The sequence below is a fragment of the Micropterus dolomieu genome, linkage group LG01, assembly GCF_021292245.1.
Source record: "Micropterus dolomieu isolate WLL.071019.BEF.003 ecotype Adirondacks linkage group LG01, ASM2129224v1, whole genome shotgun sequence".
Lineage (NCBI taxonomy): Eukaryota > Metazoa > Chordata > Actinopteri > Centrarchiformes > Centrarchidae > Micropterus > Micropterus dolomieu.
In genome coordinates, this window is record NC_060150.1 from 1069876 (window position 1) to 1085719 (window position 15844).

General features: G+C 44.6%; 1 protein-coding gene across 3 annotated transcripts; it reads right to left on the minus strand.

The window, feature by feature from the left end:
* Positions 1 to 813: 813 nt before the first annotated feature.
* Positions 814 to 13226, minus strand: LOC123972070 (formimidoyltransferase-cyclodeaminase-like). 3 transcript variants are annotated; one of them, XM_046051299.1, is made up of 9 exons: positions 13147 to 13226; positions 4919 to 4984; positions 3410 to 3593; positions 3203 to 3331; positions 2839 to 2927; positions 2468 to 2647; positions 1570 to 1707; positions 964 to 1095; positions 814 to 879 (listed from the first exon to the last, which is right to left on the minus strand). In XM_046051299.1, the coding sequence occupies exons 2-9, from the start codon at positions 4970 to 4972 to the stop codon at positions 814 to 816; spliced, it is 972 nt and encodes a 323-aa protein (XP_045907255.1). In that variant the 5' UTR covers positions 4973 to 4984; positions 13147 to 13226. The 3 variants fall into 3 exon arrangements, with proteins under 3 accessions (XP_045907255.1, XP_045907250.1, XP_045907263.1); XM_046051294.1 differs by lacking the exon at positions 13147 to 13226 and adding an exon at positions 6344 to 6718; XM_046051307.1 differs by lacking the exons at positions 814 to 879; positions 13147 to 13226 and adding exons at positions 1188 to 1228; positions 6344 to 6718 and having other exon boundaries at positions 1059 to 1095.
* Positions 13227 to 15844: the final 2618 nt, after the last annotated feature.

Sequence of the window (15844 nt, forward strand, 5' to 3'; positions counted from 1 at the left end):
ACTCAGTGTGACCACTGGAGGACAGTAAATACTCTTTACTGTTATTACTCTAGGGGCCAGATTTACTAAAGGTCTAAACCTGTTTACTAAACGTGTGCAAACTTGATATCACCAGCAAATTAACACAAAAGCTGATCTACTAACGGTGTGCACGCAGAATGACATCTTTCAAAAGTGCAAGATAGCACCGGTTGTTCATTTACTACTTTTGTTAATGAATATGCAGTTTGGGGCGTTTCAATTTTATTGTGCAAAGTAATGGCAGGGTAACATGCAAATACATTTATTTACTACACGCAATCTGACCTACCAAACCTAAATGCAACAGCATCTGTATTTAATACGTTTGAAAGGAAGGTGCAAACCGCCAAGTGTTGCGCAGAGATGGAGACACAGCCGTGATGAAAGAAGAAAGAAGACGTAAAGAAATAAACTATTATAACTATAAAATATTAGAAAATTATATAGAAATCCAATTAATTTAGTTTATTTATTTGATGAACTATATTAATTGAATTGTTTTTTTTTTATTTTCCTTGAAGCTTTGGCAATGCTGTTGTTTTAACATTCATGCCAATAAAGCAAATTTTGTTTCAACCTGACTTCTTTTCTCAGTGAGATTGAAGAATGTAGAAAGTTGCGTGGCGCTGCAGAGGGCCCCCAGCTGCAGTAGTGCAAAAAATATAAACTGGTTTACAGACACGAACTCTGAACTGGTTTTGTCAGCTCGTCTCTACATGATATAAAAACAAAGTTGTGGGGTTATAACATCTGTGTTCACAAACATAGTGTCATAGTATCAGAAGCATAAACTCACTCTATGATTCTCTCCTTCAGGTTGAACGGGCCGAGAGAGTCGAGGCCGAGTTTACTGATCACCTGTGGACACACAAACAAAGAGACGTCACATTTCGTCCTCACAAACAGCCGCAGCGCTGCTTTTTAGAAAGACTCGTCTCTGACCAGCCGGACTTTGTGCTCCTCTTCGATGATGAAGAGCTGGTCTCTGCGGATGTAGAAGTCAGCAGCGTCCAGCAGAGCCTTCAGGGGGATCAGACCCACGATCTGAGAGCCGACTACAGGCAGCTTTAGGTCCTGAACACAACACACGTTCTTTATTTATAGCAGGAACAAAAAACAAAAAACACCCCAACAAAACCTACTTATACAAAGATTTCTTTACACACATTTCGATCAGAAGTATTGACTCTTCATGATGAAACAGGAGCTGCAGAGGCACCAGATTCCCTTTGAATCCAACAGGCCAATGAAGCATTCTCCTGTTGTTTATATCTTCAAACTACAGAGCAGTGTGTGAAAGCAGACCGAGAAGACTCATCCCATTTTTAAGCTCTAAATTACCAGGGTGTACTGGGGTATGTGTGTTTTATTGATTTCTGTAGTATATTGTGGTTTTATAATACCAAAAGCTGCATATTTAAAATTGTACACGTTTCAGCTTTTCTCTTTTTCATGATATCGTAGGTGGTGCTTTAAACGTTAAAATGATATTTCTACTTGTTGAATGTAACTTGGAGTTGTGTGTGAGAGTGTGTGTTGACCTCTGACCTCAGCGTCCCTGCAGATCTCCTCGTACACGGTGTGGAGGGGGGTCAGCTCGTAGTCCAGGATGTTGGTGGACACCTGAGCGATGTTGGCCTCGTCCAGGTACCAGCCCATCCCCTGCACCTTCTGCAGCACCCCAGGCTGCTCCACACACAAGGAGGTCACTAAAGGTCATGCTGAGTCCAGCTGATGATGGATAATTAACTGGACTGGGTCTGGTGTACTGGTTTTACTGGTTTTACTTTTAAAGCTGAATAAGTCATATTAAGGGATTTATTTAAAGATTGATTCACGGAAGTGTTTATTGGATAAAGACCCATTTCATTTACCCACAAGACCACTAACGTGACTTTTAAAGTTGTTCTACTTATTAAACATCATGTGACCTTTGAACAAACTATAATAAACCTTCAAACTGAGAAAGTAGTAAGAAATGACTAATTAACAATCTAGTAACCAGTAGTGAGTATATAGTAAGTTAGGTACAAGTAAGCACTGTGGAACTAAATATGATGGAAGTAGCAGTAACAGTACAGTAAGTGACATAAACGTAATTAAAAAGTAGTTAGCGGTAAGTAACAAATAGATTCAGCACTAAGTAGTAAATAAGTAAGTAGTAAGTATCTAATAAGTAAAGATAAAGTAAGTAGTAAGAATGTAGGAATGTGTTTGGGTAAGACAGTAACAGTTTAGTAAGTAATGAACAACAGAGAAGGTAATGAGTTAGAAAGTAATAAGTAAATAATAAGTATTTGTTTCACAGGTCTGTATATTTTCAGTAAACAGAAAACAGTAAATCTGAGAAACTGGAAAATATACTGAAGCAAGTGAATCTGACTTCAGATCAGAAAAGATTGAAGCTAAATGAACCGGATAATTTAGTCAGACTCCCAGCATGCACCTGGTCTTTCCCTCGGCCCTGCTCCCGGACGTCCAGGGCGATGCGATGAGCCTGCTCCTTGGTGCTTATCAGATTCACGTTGTAGGCGATGAGGAACTTGCGAGCGCCGGTTACAGTGGCGCCCCACGATGGCACGAACGTGGCGGGGCCAAAGTCGGGGGCCCAATCGTCGCGCTTCAACTGGAGGAGAGAAAAAATAAAACATGTGTCCTTTCAGCACCTGACAGAGGGAACCGAGTCTGAGAACCAACATGGGAAATACAGTCTAAGATTTATTGGGGAAATTTTCCCGGACTTTTATTTTGAAATGAAGAAGAAAGAGATGCTAAATAACTAATATGAGCAGCAGCTATTGGTTGTCAGTGCCTCACCTTCTCAGGTAAAGCTTCGTACTCTCCGGCTCGGACAGACGGAAGACTTCTCCTCGTTTCTTTTCGTGCTGCCTCTCCGTAAAGATAAACTGTGGGTGGAATAAAGATTATTAGCCGTGCTGCTGCGGATGCTAAGGTCGATCAGCAACAACTTCCTGTTGTTGTGGCTGATGTCAGAACGTCTTATTGTTGTTTTGTCCTGTCTGTTTGTTTGTGTGCATGTTAATAATTAGAGTCAACACAGTCTCCCTCCTGCTGGTTATTTTCTTTATCATTTTGATGCATGAAAAGTTTTATTTATTGTTTTCTGCGTCCCGCACATCATTCAAATGTTTTTAGACGAATCAGTGACGTGGCGTCTCACCGGGCACGTGCAGCAGTTCGGCCAGTTTCCGTCCGAAGACGTTGGCGCAGTTGACACAGTCGTCCATGGAGACATTCTGGACGGGGATGAAGGGACAAACGTCCAGCGCTCCGGTCCGAGGATGCTCACCTGCACAGGTAACGCACACGCGTCAGGTATCTCCTCTTGTGTCACACTTCCTGCGTGTTGCCGAAGGGCGCGGCTCACCTGAGTGTTTGCTCATGTCGATGAGGCTGAAGGCCTGCCGGGCGGCGTTCAGCGCTGCCTCCACCACGGCTGCAGGGGAGCCCACGAAGGTGTAGACGGTCCGGTTGGTGGAGGCTCCGGGGTCGACGTCCAGCAGGCTGCAGCCAGCGGTGCCGGAAATGGCTGCTGAGATGGCATCGATCACCTGAAACACCAGGAAAAGATCTGCTCACCTTCTTCTGTTTCACCTGCCCTCTTTAACAGTTACACCATGTTTTAAGAAAAATACTGTGTTGTTTGAGAATTCACACAGCTGTGGTCAAAACCACTTAGGGGACAAAACCACTTTATTTGCACTCTGGCTGTTAAGAGACTCCCTCCTAACAGGACTACACTATTAGAGACGGAGGGCAAATCCAAAGTCCTCGATCTTAAGTTTTAGCCGAAGATGATGCAAAGAGTCAATGTTACATAAATCAAGTGGGAATCTTCCACAGCTGCAGTGGAGGGATTTTAACACAAAGAATTTGGTTCTAAAAAGACAACAAAAACTTTATCTTAACTAAATGTTCAGCTTCCACCCCAACAACTAGTTACATGGACATGTGTATTATCAAATTCCTATCGTCTATGTTGAAATGTCTAAAAAAGTATTAAATCTGAGCAGTTCATGAAAATAAAATGGTGTCCACTTGTAAATGACACAAAGAAAGAAAGGCAACAAACTAGGGTTTGAGACTCCGCTGCATCAGTTAGACAGCGAGAGAGATTTTATTCAAGGAGGGACGCAAACAAATACAGGAAACTCCAATCTGTCAGGTTTCAGTCCTTCTGGTAAAGGAGAGTCTCTCATTACTTAAAATCCCTGAAATATAAATGCAGTTCAGTTCCTGACAGCAAAATATATCTGAAGTATTATTCTACAGGATCCAGCTGCATGAACTGTGACTCAGAGACGCTTTCTTCACTAAACCTGCCTTCAATCATTGAGCGTCTGAGTTCATTATTGATCTTGGAAACACGCTCAACTAAAGGTGTAAAATTTAGTTTACAATCAATTTGTGTCACTCAGTCACAAAACCAATTTGTTTATTTCTGAGTTCCTTCCACAACAGAAAATCAGTAACACTTGAAGTATCATTTATAATCAGCAAATGACATGTGATCAATGCTTTATTACCAACTATCATGGAGTTGATAAAGTGACTACTGATTTATTTGATATCAATAAGCTCATGTCGGTGTATAAACAGATAATAAATGTCGAGATAGTGAGAGAGTCACTATATAAGTCACATAAAATAAACGTTAACAGATACTGCACATTAATAAACACAGAATAATGTCTCTATCTGCTTTCAGCCACATTATAGTGAGTGATAAAGATTTTATTATGATTATAAATGATAAATAAGAGTGTAATAAAGTGTTACAAGTCTGAACACCTTTACTGTTCAAACAACATGCAGGCGTTGATTTAGAAACTTCCAGATTGTGAAGAAATAAAAGATGAAATATAAAATAACCCACCTCTTTGTTTCGACCCTCAGAGAAGTTGGGGACACACTCCACCAGCTGAGCCATGGCGTCTGCAAACTGAATGAAAAGAGTTCAACCTCAAACTTTCAGCCCGCAGGTCCAACTAACCCCCCATAACACCCCACCATAACGTGTTCATTTCAACTGATTATAAACAGGATGTCATTGAACACTATGGATTACAGAAAGGTTTGTTTTAGTACTGCTAACATGGAGCATTTATTGATTACAGGTCATTCTTCAAGGTTTGATTGGGCACACAGTGGTTTTCTACCTGTAAACACTATTTTAACCCAAACTGATTTGATTGAATAAATTCATTCATTCACTAATCGACAGGTTGTATCCAGTTTACTATCATACTGCTCTCTGTCTATTGATAATCTATTGATCCTCAGAGAAAAGCAATTGTTGTGAGGACAGAGGTCAAAGTTCAGGGTCTGACAGATTACAGTATAACCACAGTGCATTTACTTTGGTTAGTTCAATGCAGCGGTTAAAAAATGGCTGAGCCTTTGGAGAAAGACAAGGAAGTCCTTAAAACTCACTGAAAACATGACTTCATGATTTTAAAAGTAACGCCCTGACATGAACAAGTTCACTTGAACTTTTAATTTTTCCGGTCAAGTTTCCTTATATGAAAACTATTATTGTCTCAAACTATGTCTTTAACACAAGCCCAGTGTAAAGTATAATATTCAAAGTAAGACAGGAAAGTCACAGCTGCATGTTGCCTGTTGGGGTTAAATATTGGAAAAAGTTAAATCACATGAAGTCAAACTCCAGCAAACACTTAACTGGATATCTGACAGCTGATTGGTTCAGAGGAAAAACATTCAGTCCACAGCAGGGGTGATTCTATGATCAGAGACTTCAGAATGAGAATGCCTCATGCATACAATGCCTTGCAAAAGGGCGTCTCTTTGTGTTGAAAAGTGGTGAGGACATAAGGGCTCAGATTAGGGCCGTGATGATACATTTGGGTCATGAGATGATGCACGAGAACAAGACGAAGATTTTTAGCACTATTTAGATTCAATATTTGATGCTGAAATATATGTGAGGGGGGTCTGAGGGTCCCCCTCAAAAGATTGAGCATTAAACTTGTAATTTCCTGCATTCTGGAGACATTTTCTGCTTGAATTTTCAGCAGAAATGACTGTTTTTAAATGTGGGGAAACTATATTGCACTGCATGTTTTCTTATTGTGCAAATCAACCTCTCAGAGCATTTTCATCTGTTAGTTAGCTATTCTTGGTGCTGTTTTTCAGAACATTTTTAACAAATGCTTTCAAAAAGTGCTGGGGACAAAATGTCGGTAGCGTGCGACAGCGTAACCGGAGGGGGCCTTTTTTTATTCAGCAGGCACTCTGAGTATGTTTGGAAGCTCCACTATTGAGAAAGTTGTTGTCTTACCTGGGAATCCTGACGAAGCAGTAGAGACCATGTCTGGTAATCAGTTCCGACAATGTGTTTTTCCATGCCCACGCTGGGGAGACTCGTGAGATGTGTGTTCCTGTCTGGGGATGTCGCACGCCCAGGCAGCTCTCAAGGGGGCTGCCTGCGGCCATAGCGAGGCCCGGTCCCTGAGGGTGCTGAGGTCTCGTGCGGCTCTCTTTCGGAAGACAGTCAGATGCACTCTCCCCGTGGCTCAGGCCCCGCGGTTGCTGAAGCGTTGCGGCGGCTACGGTCATGTGGTGATATCTCCGAGGGCGTCGGGACGGCTGAGGCCTTTTTCCGGTCCTCGTCTGCTGACTCCGCCTCCTCTCTTCCCCGTTCAGGAGCCCGTTTCTCGGCTTCTCCCACCCGAGGTATGAGTTTGGAGAGGCTTGCACAGTCTGATTCTGAGGAGCTAGACGTGCTTAGCATCATGGAGGATGACTTCCAGGAGCCGGGCCGACGTCATCAGTCCGCGCCCAGCTATGAGAGGCGGGGCAGGAGCCGCGGGCCGGCAGTAACCTCAATGAGCTTTCTGCAGCCCGAGCGCCACCCCTGCGTCGATCCTCGCCATTCATACACAATGGAGTTGTGTAAATCATGGAACAGACTGAGAAAAAAAAATAAATAAATAAGAGAGCTGCTCTGCATGGCTGACTGCGTCCCCTCTGCTGGACTACAGCAGCATGACAGAAACTAAGCAGCACGGCTTCAGATGCCGGTGCTCCCCACCAAGCCATGTCAGACGACATCTGCTTTGGTGGGCAAGGCCTACATGGCAGCGGGTCGAGCTGGTGCAAGCCCGCACACTATGGCCACCTTGCAGGCGTACCAGGCCGATCTTCTCAAAGACTGTGATCTAGGGGGAGGTCCCTCTGAGGAAGACCTGACTGAACTCCGTAGGGCTACGGACTTAACACTCCGTGTTACCAAGGAGACGGCCTGTTCCAGTGGCAACGGAACGCCATCTGTGGCTCAGCCTCTCGGGCATCCAGGGAAAGGAGAAGGCTTTTCTCCTGGATGTGCCCCTCTCTCCTACTGGCCTGTTTGGTGAGGCAGTGGATGCTGTTGTCAGCAGGTTTCAGCACGCCAAAGGCAGGGAGAGGCGTTTGAGCAATATCTCCCCCGCCGGTCTGGGTCCAGGACGGCGACGGCTGAAGAGAGACGAGCTCAGCCCTCGGCTAGCTCCTACCACCGGAGCCAGAAGCGAAGTGTCGCTTCCCGTAGTCCCTCTCAACAAACCTGATGTGAGGCGACGCTCTCGCCCACAGCCCCCGGAGAAGACGGGCCTGAGGACCGTCATTCAGTCTCGGCGGGCTCGGGGAAGAGGTCCTGAGGTTTTGAGTAGGGGGGCCCACCACCCCCCCGAGAGAGACTGACCGAGGTCCCCATCCCTTTTATCCTCAGTGACCAGAGTGCAGTTAGGCCGTGCCATCACTGTACACTTTCAGAGGGTGTTGGGTCTCCTGGCAGCAGCGTCCAGTATAATACCTTCCGGACTACTGCACATGAAAGCCCTGCAGAATCCAAAGGGATTCTCCCCGAGGGGAAATCCGCTCTGTCTGATACGGGTTACGAGCAGATGCCTTCGTTCCCTGTCTGTATGAGGAAACCTTGGTTCCTGTCCCAAAGTTCGTGTTGGGAGCAATCTGTCGCCGAACAATTATTTCAACAGACGCCTCACTCACGGGATGGGACAGCCGCTTTGCGAGAGGCTCCTGGGAGGAGCATCATTTCTCCTGGCACATAAATTGCCTGGAAATGTTGGCGGTATTCAGAGCTCTGAGGAGTTTTCTGCCCGCGGCCGCCACATCGTTGTCAGAACCGACAATGCGGCAGTGGTGGCCCATTTGAATCACCAGGGGGGTCTGCGCTCGCGCCCGTTATGCAAGCTGGCACATCAGATCCTCCTGTGGTCCCGGCAGAGACTGCTGTCCCTCAGAGTGATGTACGTCCCTGGGACCCAGAATCAGGGAGCAGACCTGCTGTCGAGACAGGGGCTGAGGCCTGGGGAATGGAGACTCCACCTCGAGGTGGTGGAGTTATTATGCGAAGAGATTGGCCCCATAGACGTGTACTTGTTTGCGTCCCGAGAGACGGCGCACTGTCCCCTGTGGTTCTCCTTCCCGACCCCAGCCCCGCTAGGGCTGAATGCCATGGTGCAGACGTGGCCGAGGCTGCATCTGTAGGCGTTTCCCCCAGTCGCTCTGCTCCCGGGGGTTGTGGAGCGGGTCTGCCAGGACGGCGTCAATCTACTATTAGTAGCCCCGTTTTGGCCGGCACGAGTGTGGTTCTCGGATTTAATATCGCTCCTCGAGGGCCCGCCCTGGCCTCCCAGGTGGACGGCTGGATCTTTCACCCGCACCCTGCCCTGTGGCAGCTATGGGTCTGGCCCCTGAGGGGGCACAGTTCTTGGAGGCGGGCCTGACGACAGGAGCAGTCGAGACGTTGCTCAGCTCCAAAGACCCGTCCACGAGAAGGATGTACGGCCTAAAGTGGAATGTGTTCACCATCTGGTGCAGAGAAAGGGCGGTGGACCCAGTTACTTGCTTGGTAATTGTGATACTGGAGATCCTCCAACACCGTTTCTCCGCTGGCCTCTCCCCGTCCACGCTCAAAGTGTATGTGGCTGCCATTGCAGCATTCCACGCCCCTCTGAGTGATGGGCCCTTGGGGAGGCTTCCACTGGTCTTGCGCTTTCTCCGTGGAGCCAGGAGGACGAGAACCGTGACTCGTTCCAGGGTTCCCACCTGGGACCTGGCAGTGGTTCTCGAAGCGCTGGCAGAGGCCCCCTTCGAACCCCTGGAGTCGGTTGAGGCCAAGCACCTGACCCTTAAGATGACCTTTCTCCTCGCTATCACCTCTCTGAGGAGGGTGGGGGATCTCCAGGCACTTTCAGTGTCTCCCCGATGCCTGGAGTTTGCCCCGGGGAGGGTCAGGGCCATCCTGCACCCTTGTCCAGGTTATGTCCCTAAGGTTCCGGCCAGACTGGCAGGGTCCACGGTGCTGCAGGCGTTTCATCCCCCACCTCATGTGACGGCGGAGGACGGAAGACTTCATCTGCTCTGCCCTGTCAGAGCACCGAGTATTTACACTCTGAGGTCTTCCCGGTGGAGGAAAGCAGACCAGTTGCTGGTGTGTTTCGGGTCCCCCAAGGCTGGGCTCCCCGCTTCTAAACACACCATCAGCAACTGGATCGTTCAGACTATTTCCCTGGCCTATCAGGTGCGCGGTATTGCCTTCACCTATGGCCGTAAGGGCACACTCTACTCGAGGCATGGCGGCTTCTTGGGCCCTCACTCCAGGATTTGTGTGACGCGGCTGGCTGGGACACCCCTCACACTTTCATCCGGTTTACAGTCTGGACCTTCCTTCTGCACCCGGCACCCATCCCTCCTAGTCGTGCCGTCAGGTTCTGCACGCTGGGGGCAGGCGGGGTTTCGGCATGGCCTTAGTGGGTATCTCGTTCCCATAGTGTCGTCACCGACGCAGTTCGAGTTCCCTCAAAGGGGAACGTCTCGGGTTACGTATGTAACCCTTGTGTGGCGGACCGACGCAGTGTCTCGTTCCCCTTCTCGGGGAACAAGGGTTACATACGTAACCCGAGACGCTCTCTATTAGTATAATATTCTAACATTAAGTTAAAACTAACTGCACAGCTAGGCTACTGTTATCAGTGTTGGGCAGGAACTGTACTAATATGACTTTTCCCATATTACATTTACTCATTTTCCCAGTAACCCAGTCACCTGCCTCTGTTGCACTTGTCATAGAAACCTGGCTGAGAGCCCCGACAAAATGTTTGGGGATTGAAATCGCCCCAGATGGTAAGTAAACTACTTTGATTGGCGCCGTTGAGCCAATCAGAGTTCAGCAAAAACGAGGATCAGGCAAAGTTGGGAGGGGCCACTCCTATCCCCCCTCAATACTGTGTTACTTGTATTAGTTTGGCCCAGACTGACAGACACCCAAACAACGTTCCACTGCAGTTGACCGGTCGGCCAGTGCGGTCACGGATCATAAAGTAAAACATTAGAAACTGAAAAATGTCAGTATTTAGCGACATTAAACCCGTTTAATGTAAGAAAAGCCACATGAAACTGTAGGTTAATTGGCTGTCTCTTCTCCATAATCTAACGTTAGAGGACAAAACATTTATTTTCAGAAAAAAATTGTATTATTTTTTAGGGGTGCTTCAGCTGTTTATTTCAGGTAGAACAGTTCTCAACGGCTGCTTTTTGCCATCATCAGTGGGATTCTTCTGTCAAAACAAGCTTGATGCACAAGTTCAGGCTACACTGTAAAAACTCCTCTAGTTTAAATCATCAGAGGTGCATTTACCAAAAATAACCTTCATGCTCCCCTCAGGATGAGCTGTAAAACCTTTGGTGATCCTCTGACTTTCCATCCAGCGCCATCATCAGGTCAACATGTTATTGTGTCCAACACTTTGGTTTATGACCAAATACCTGCAGAACTGATGACATTCCCATCAGCCTCAGCTGTACTCTGCTTACTGCTAACTAGCGCATGTTAGCATGCTAACACACAAAACTCAATTAACATGGTGAACATGTATACCTGCTATACATCAGCATGTTAGCATTGACATGATGAGCAATGCATGTTAGCATTTAGCAAGTAGCATGGCTGTAGACTTAGTTGGGGTTTTATTATTTAAACACCTTGGTAGATTTTTGAAAAATGCAGTAAATTAGCAGCTTATTCTTTGATGAGGTTTGTATTGTTTTGATTCTGCACAGACGTGACCACGGGACAGTTTTACTGTCCGTGGCTGAGACCGTTTCCCTTTTGGTGATCGATTATATTTTTCTAATCAAACAAGAATAAAAATTTACAGAAGCTAAAGATTTACAAGTCAGAGGAATTTTATTATTTGACGTTCAGGCTTCACTCACTGATTTGTGGTTGTTTTTGTGTCTGATTTCCCCTCCAGTCAATCAACGAATTAAACTTTATTGATATAGCACCTTGCCCCCAGGTAAGTGTTGTTCAAGTGCTCAGAGGTGGCTTACAACATAAAAAAATGAAAGTTTGATGAAAACAAAAGTAAAATTTACAGACATATACGATTAAAATGTGATTAAAATGACAAAAGTGGAATCAAATTAATAAAAACTAAACATTAGTTTAAAACACTAAACTTCCAGATCACATGGGATTTTTTGCAGTGTGGATTCAAACAGTTAATGAAGGACTTGCAGCTGCTATGATTTATGATTTCATATAGCTCGCCATTTATGATGCGCAATAACTCAGCAGAATATGACCTAGCTGTTATTTTATGGTATTTGAGGTGAGCTGTGCTGCAGTGGAAATAATGTCAGGCAGATCAAATAAACTGGACTATAAAGACACTGAAACGTCTCCGATCCGAAGCCACTAATCAACATGGACTTTTGGTTTTTGCTTGTTTTCATTTTGGGTAAGAAAGCTTCAGCTTGTCTTTTTATTTTAGACATTTCAACAGGACTTCATGTGTCTATAAGTTAGTGTTGGGTTGTTTAGTTGGTTTATAGCTGTACAGTGTAAACTGAAGAGGCAAAATCAGAGGTGGAAAGAGCACAAAAATATTCTGCTTAAGTGAAAATATTAATTTGATGAACCTTTACTTAAGTAAAAGTAAACTTGTAACTGGTATAAAAAAGTAAAAAGTTGCTGATTTAAAATTGACTTGAAAGTTTAAAGTTTTAAAGTTTAAAACCTCCTAAAATTGCGAAGGTTAAAGTCAAGGGCAACTGGACTTGGTTGAAGATACTGGAAGACGAAGGACAGCATTGTAAGATGTTGGGTGGGGGGGGGGGGTCTACGCCACCACTTATCCCCTACTTACAATGCTGTCCTTTCATCGCTTCCCAGGAAACTCAAACATAACCTATTGGCCTCAGGTGAGGATGCCAACGATGGTCGTTCAGTCTTGGCCACAGGTAGTCGTAACGACTGTCATTACAGTTACTGGAGGTAACAGCCGATGCCTTTTAATACCACAGGGCACAGAAGTCTGGGGCAGCTAAACAAACTATTGTCGGGCAGTTGTTGGTATTTTCAATAATTATGTGAGCAGCCATGATTTGACTTTATGCTGCACACAACATAAGTCTGCCAACAGCGAAAGTGAAAGGAGGCGGTTACCTGGCTGAGAAGGTGGAGGGAGGTGTGCAGCTCACCGTGTCTGCTGCGTCTGACTATCGCATTACTCACTGCAGCAGGAAATGTTCAGTTTCATAATACATGAAGTTTACAAAGGCATTGTCAGGTGAGGATCAAGGCTCCTCTCACGCTTAGACAACATTCAAATCTTACCAAAAGGTTTTTTTATTTTTTTAAATACAACAGAAACAAAAAGTAGTATTGACTGCCATAATTTCAGCTTGTAAAACGGTTTAATTTTTTTTAGTGGACCTTTAGTATGTGAAGGCACAAATTACACATTTGTGTACTAAGTAGTGAAGCAATATCAAAGATTTTTTTATTGCAAATTCTGAAAGTTTTCATTATTGGTCACTTAATAGGCACACGGTCTCCTCATCTCATCACTATTAGCAGTAAAAAGAAATACTGGTACAGTTTAATTGCCAATAATATTCAGTGGTTTGTCTCAGGAAGGTAAGGCCACAGAGACAGAGACACACACTATATGAAATTAATCCAAGTACATATTTTACACCACTGACATGACATCTCTGAGAGCTTCTAGCTACAGATATCAAACAACAGTTTTCATTTACATCACCAAAGTCTGACAAATTTAAGTTAATTACCTGTCCAGCAGAAAACAGAAAACTTCAGCACCGCTTTGAAAACATCTATCCCACATCAAAGCCTTCCGTCTGGGAAAATCTGCAATGATTACATCAGTGATTTCTGTCATCAACTGTCTGCATCTGTCCCGACCTGTCTGCCTAAAAACATGTTCATTATGAAAGGTCTTTATACACCACAGAAAACAGTCAGATATGTTGCATTTCAGTCGATAAACCCTCAGAAATATTACACACTGAATCTTTAAAAATGTTGAAGCACGTTAGCAGCTTGTCGATTGAGAGCAAGTTCAGTCAGTCCTCCACTTTGGTCCAGACTGAAATCTCTCAACTACTATTCTTTATTTCTTTTTTGTACAAAACATGGGCAGCCTCAATACAATGGATACCAATAGGTATGGTTACAATATGATATGACAATACAATTATCATGCTAGCCATGTAGTCTCATTAACATGTTAGTGTCCAACACTTTGTAACTAAAGACTTGTGACTGACTGTGTTTACTGCCAGTTAGCTAGCATGCTAACTAAGATGGTTAACATTGTTCCTGCTAAACATCAAAATGTTAGAATTTCCATTTTGTTAGCATGCTGATGTTGGCATGGTGAACCAGGAAGGGGGGGGGGGGGGGGGGATTGAATGAAAGACTAACTACACCACCTAGGGAATTGCACTCCAGGAAATACTGTCTTGATTATTTGGACAATAAGAGAAAAAAAAGCACACAGGAACGTTAGAGGCAGATGTGATTCAAAATATAGCAAAATACATTTTTAATAGGCAAAAACAAACAATCTGGGGCTGGAACTGTTGAAAGGAAATGTGAAGCAGCAATAAGCACTAAAATGGTAGATAAAACAACTTATTTTATTACAATTATTTAAAAACGACTTTAATATGAATTCAAATAAAGTACATATATAAATCCAGCGCCCCAAAATAGCTAACCAAAACTAAGCAGAGGTCACTTGTGGAGAGGCAGACTACACTGAGAGGCCAGGAGTGGTACCACTACCCACGTTAAGTGCAGCACTACAAACCTCACAGCAATAAAGTAACCCAGTTGGCTGAACAAGGGCAAACTATATTGCCAACACCACACAAGAACATACAACTATAGCAAATCAGATCTAAACCAAAGTAGTACAAATTATAAACAGAAAGATAACCAAATATGGAAAAGGTGGAACTAAACCAAACATTAAACTAGAGCAAAAACAACAAACTAAAAACAGGAGAATTGTCTTGGAGGAGAAAGGACAAGAACCCCACAACACTTGAAACAGACAACAGATGGGTGAAAAACCTGTCAGATAGGGAACTCACCCAACCAGAGAAAGACGTTCTGGCCAAAGGATTAAACTTCGCCATTACACCACAGCAGCTACCTATAGTAGACCTCATCACAGCCACAGAATCGGCCATTAGGAAAAACAAATTAACAGAAACGGAACAGCTCAGACTAAAGGTATCTGCAGCCCTTTCTAATGCGAAGGCCCCCCCCTTCCAACCTCACCATCCAAGAAAGGAAGGCTGTGACATCTCTGAGCAAGGATCAAAACATCACTATCCTACCTGCGGACAAAGGAAGATGCACGGTAGTACTTAACACAGCTGACTACCAGAACAAAGTCAACACACTACTAATGGACACAAACACATATGAGACACTGAGACGAGACCCAACCAGCGGATACAAGAAAAAGGCCATAGAATGTCTACAACAGTTACAGAAGGACAACACCATCACCCATGAACACTATTACCATTTGTATCCTGGAGAAGCCATTCCATGCATTTATAGACTACCCAATATACACAAAGAAGGAGCCCCACTCAGGCCGATGATCAGCAGCATTAACTCGGTCACCTACAACATTGCCAAACACATTTCTACCATCTTAGCTCCATTGGTGGGAAACACGCCTCACCACGTCCAAAACTCTATTGACTTTGTAAACAAAGTTCGAGGACTAAAACTGGATCCAGATGAAACCATGGTATCCTATGACGTGACTTCTTTGTTCACCTGCATCCCCACCATAGAGGCAGTAGAAACCGTTAGGAAACGGCTAACACAAGACAACACCCTGGACAACAGAACTAGACTCAGCCCTGACCAAATCTGCAAATTACTCGACCTCTGTCTGAGAATTGCCCACAGTTCTTAGTGGCATGATGTGAAACACTGGGGTTACCAGAGGAAGCTCTGAAGCGAGAGAAACATCACGGAAAATTTGCCTTATGAGAAGAAAAAGACGAAGACGAGTAAAACAACAAGCATGGACAACACTGATTTTTTTGTTGAAAATTTTTCTCAACCTAGGTGTAAGACGGTACGGTAAGTCCGGGGAATGCAGTCACCTAATTACACACAGAGTTTATTCAACTATCTATTTTTGTTTTTTCTTAATGATGCTGTTTTGACCAACAATAGTGCATCAATGATCATTGACAAATGTAAATTGACATTTACTTCTCCACTCTGTAGGACAAGTGCCTGCAATACCTAAAAATCAGGCAAAAACATAAAATAAAGTGCGCAACGTGTTTCAGCGTCGTCAAGGTAACGTGATAAAGTGGCAAAGTGCTGTCCCGCTTACAGCAACTCAATCACTTTGCAAGTCACTTTGTGACGCAAGTAAAGTCTGTGAGGGTTCAGGGCTTAGGGCTGGGGGGGGGGGGGGGGGGGGGG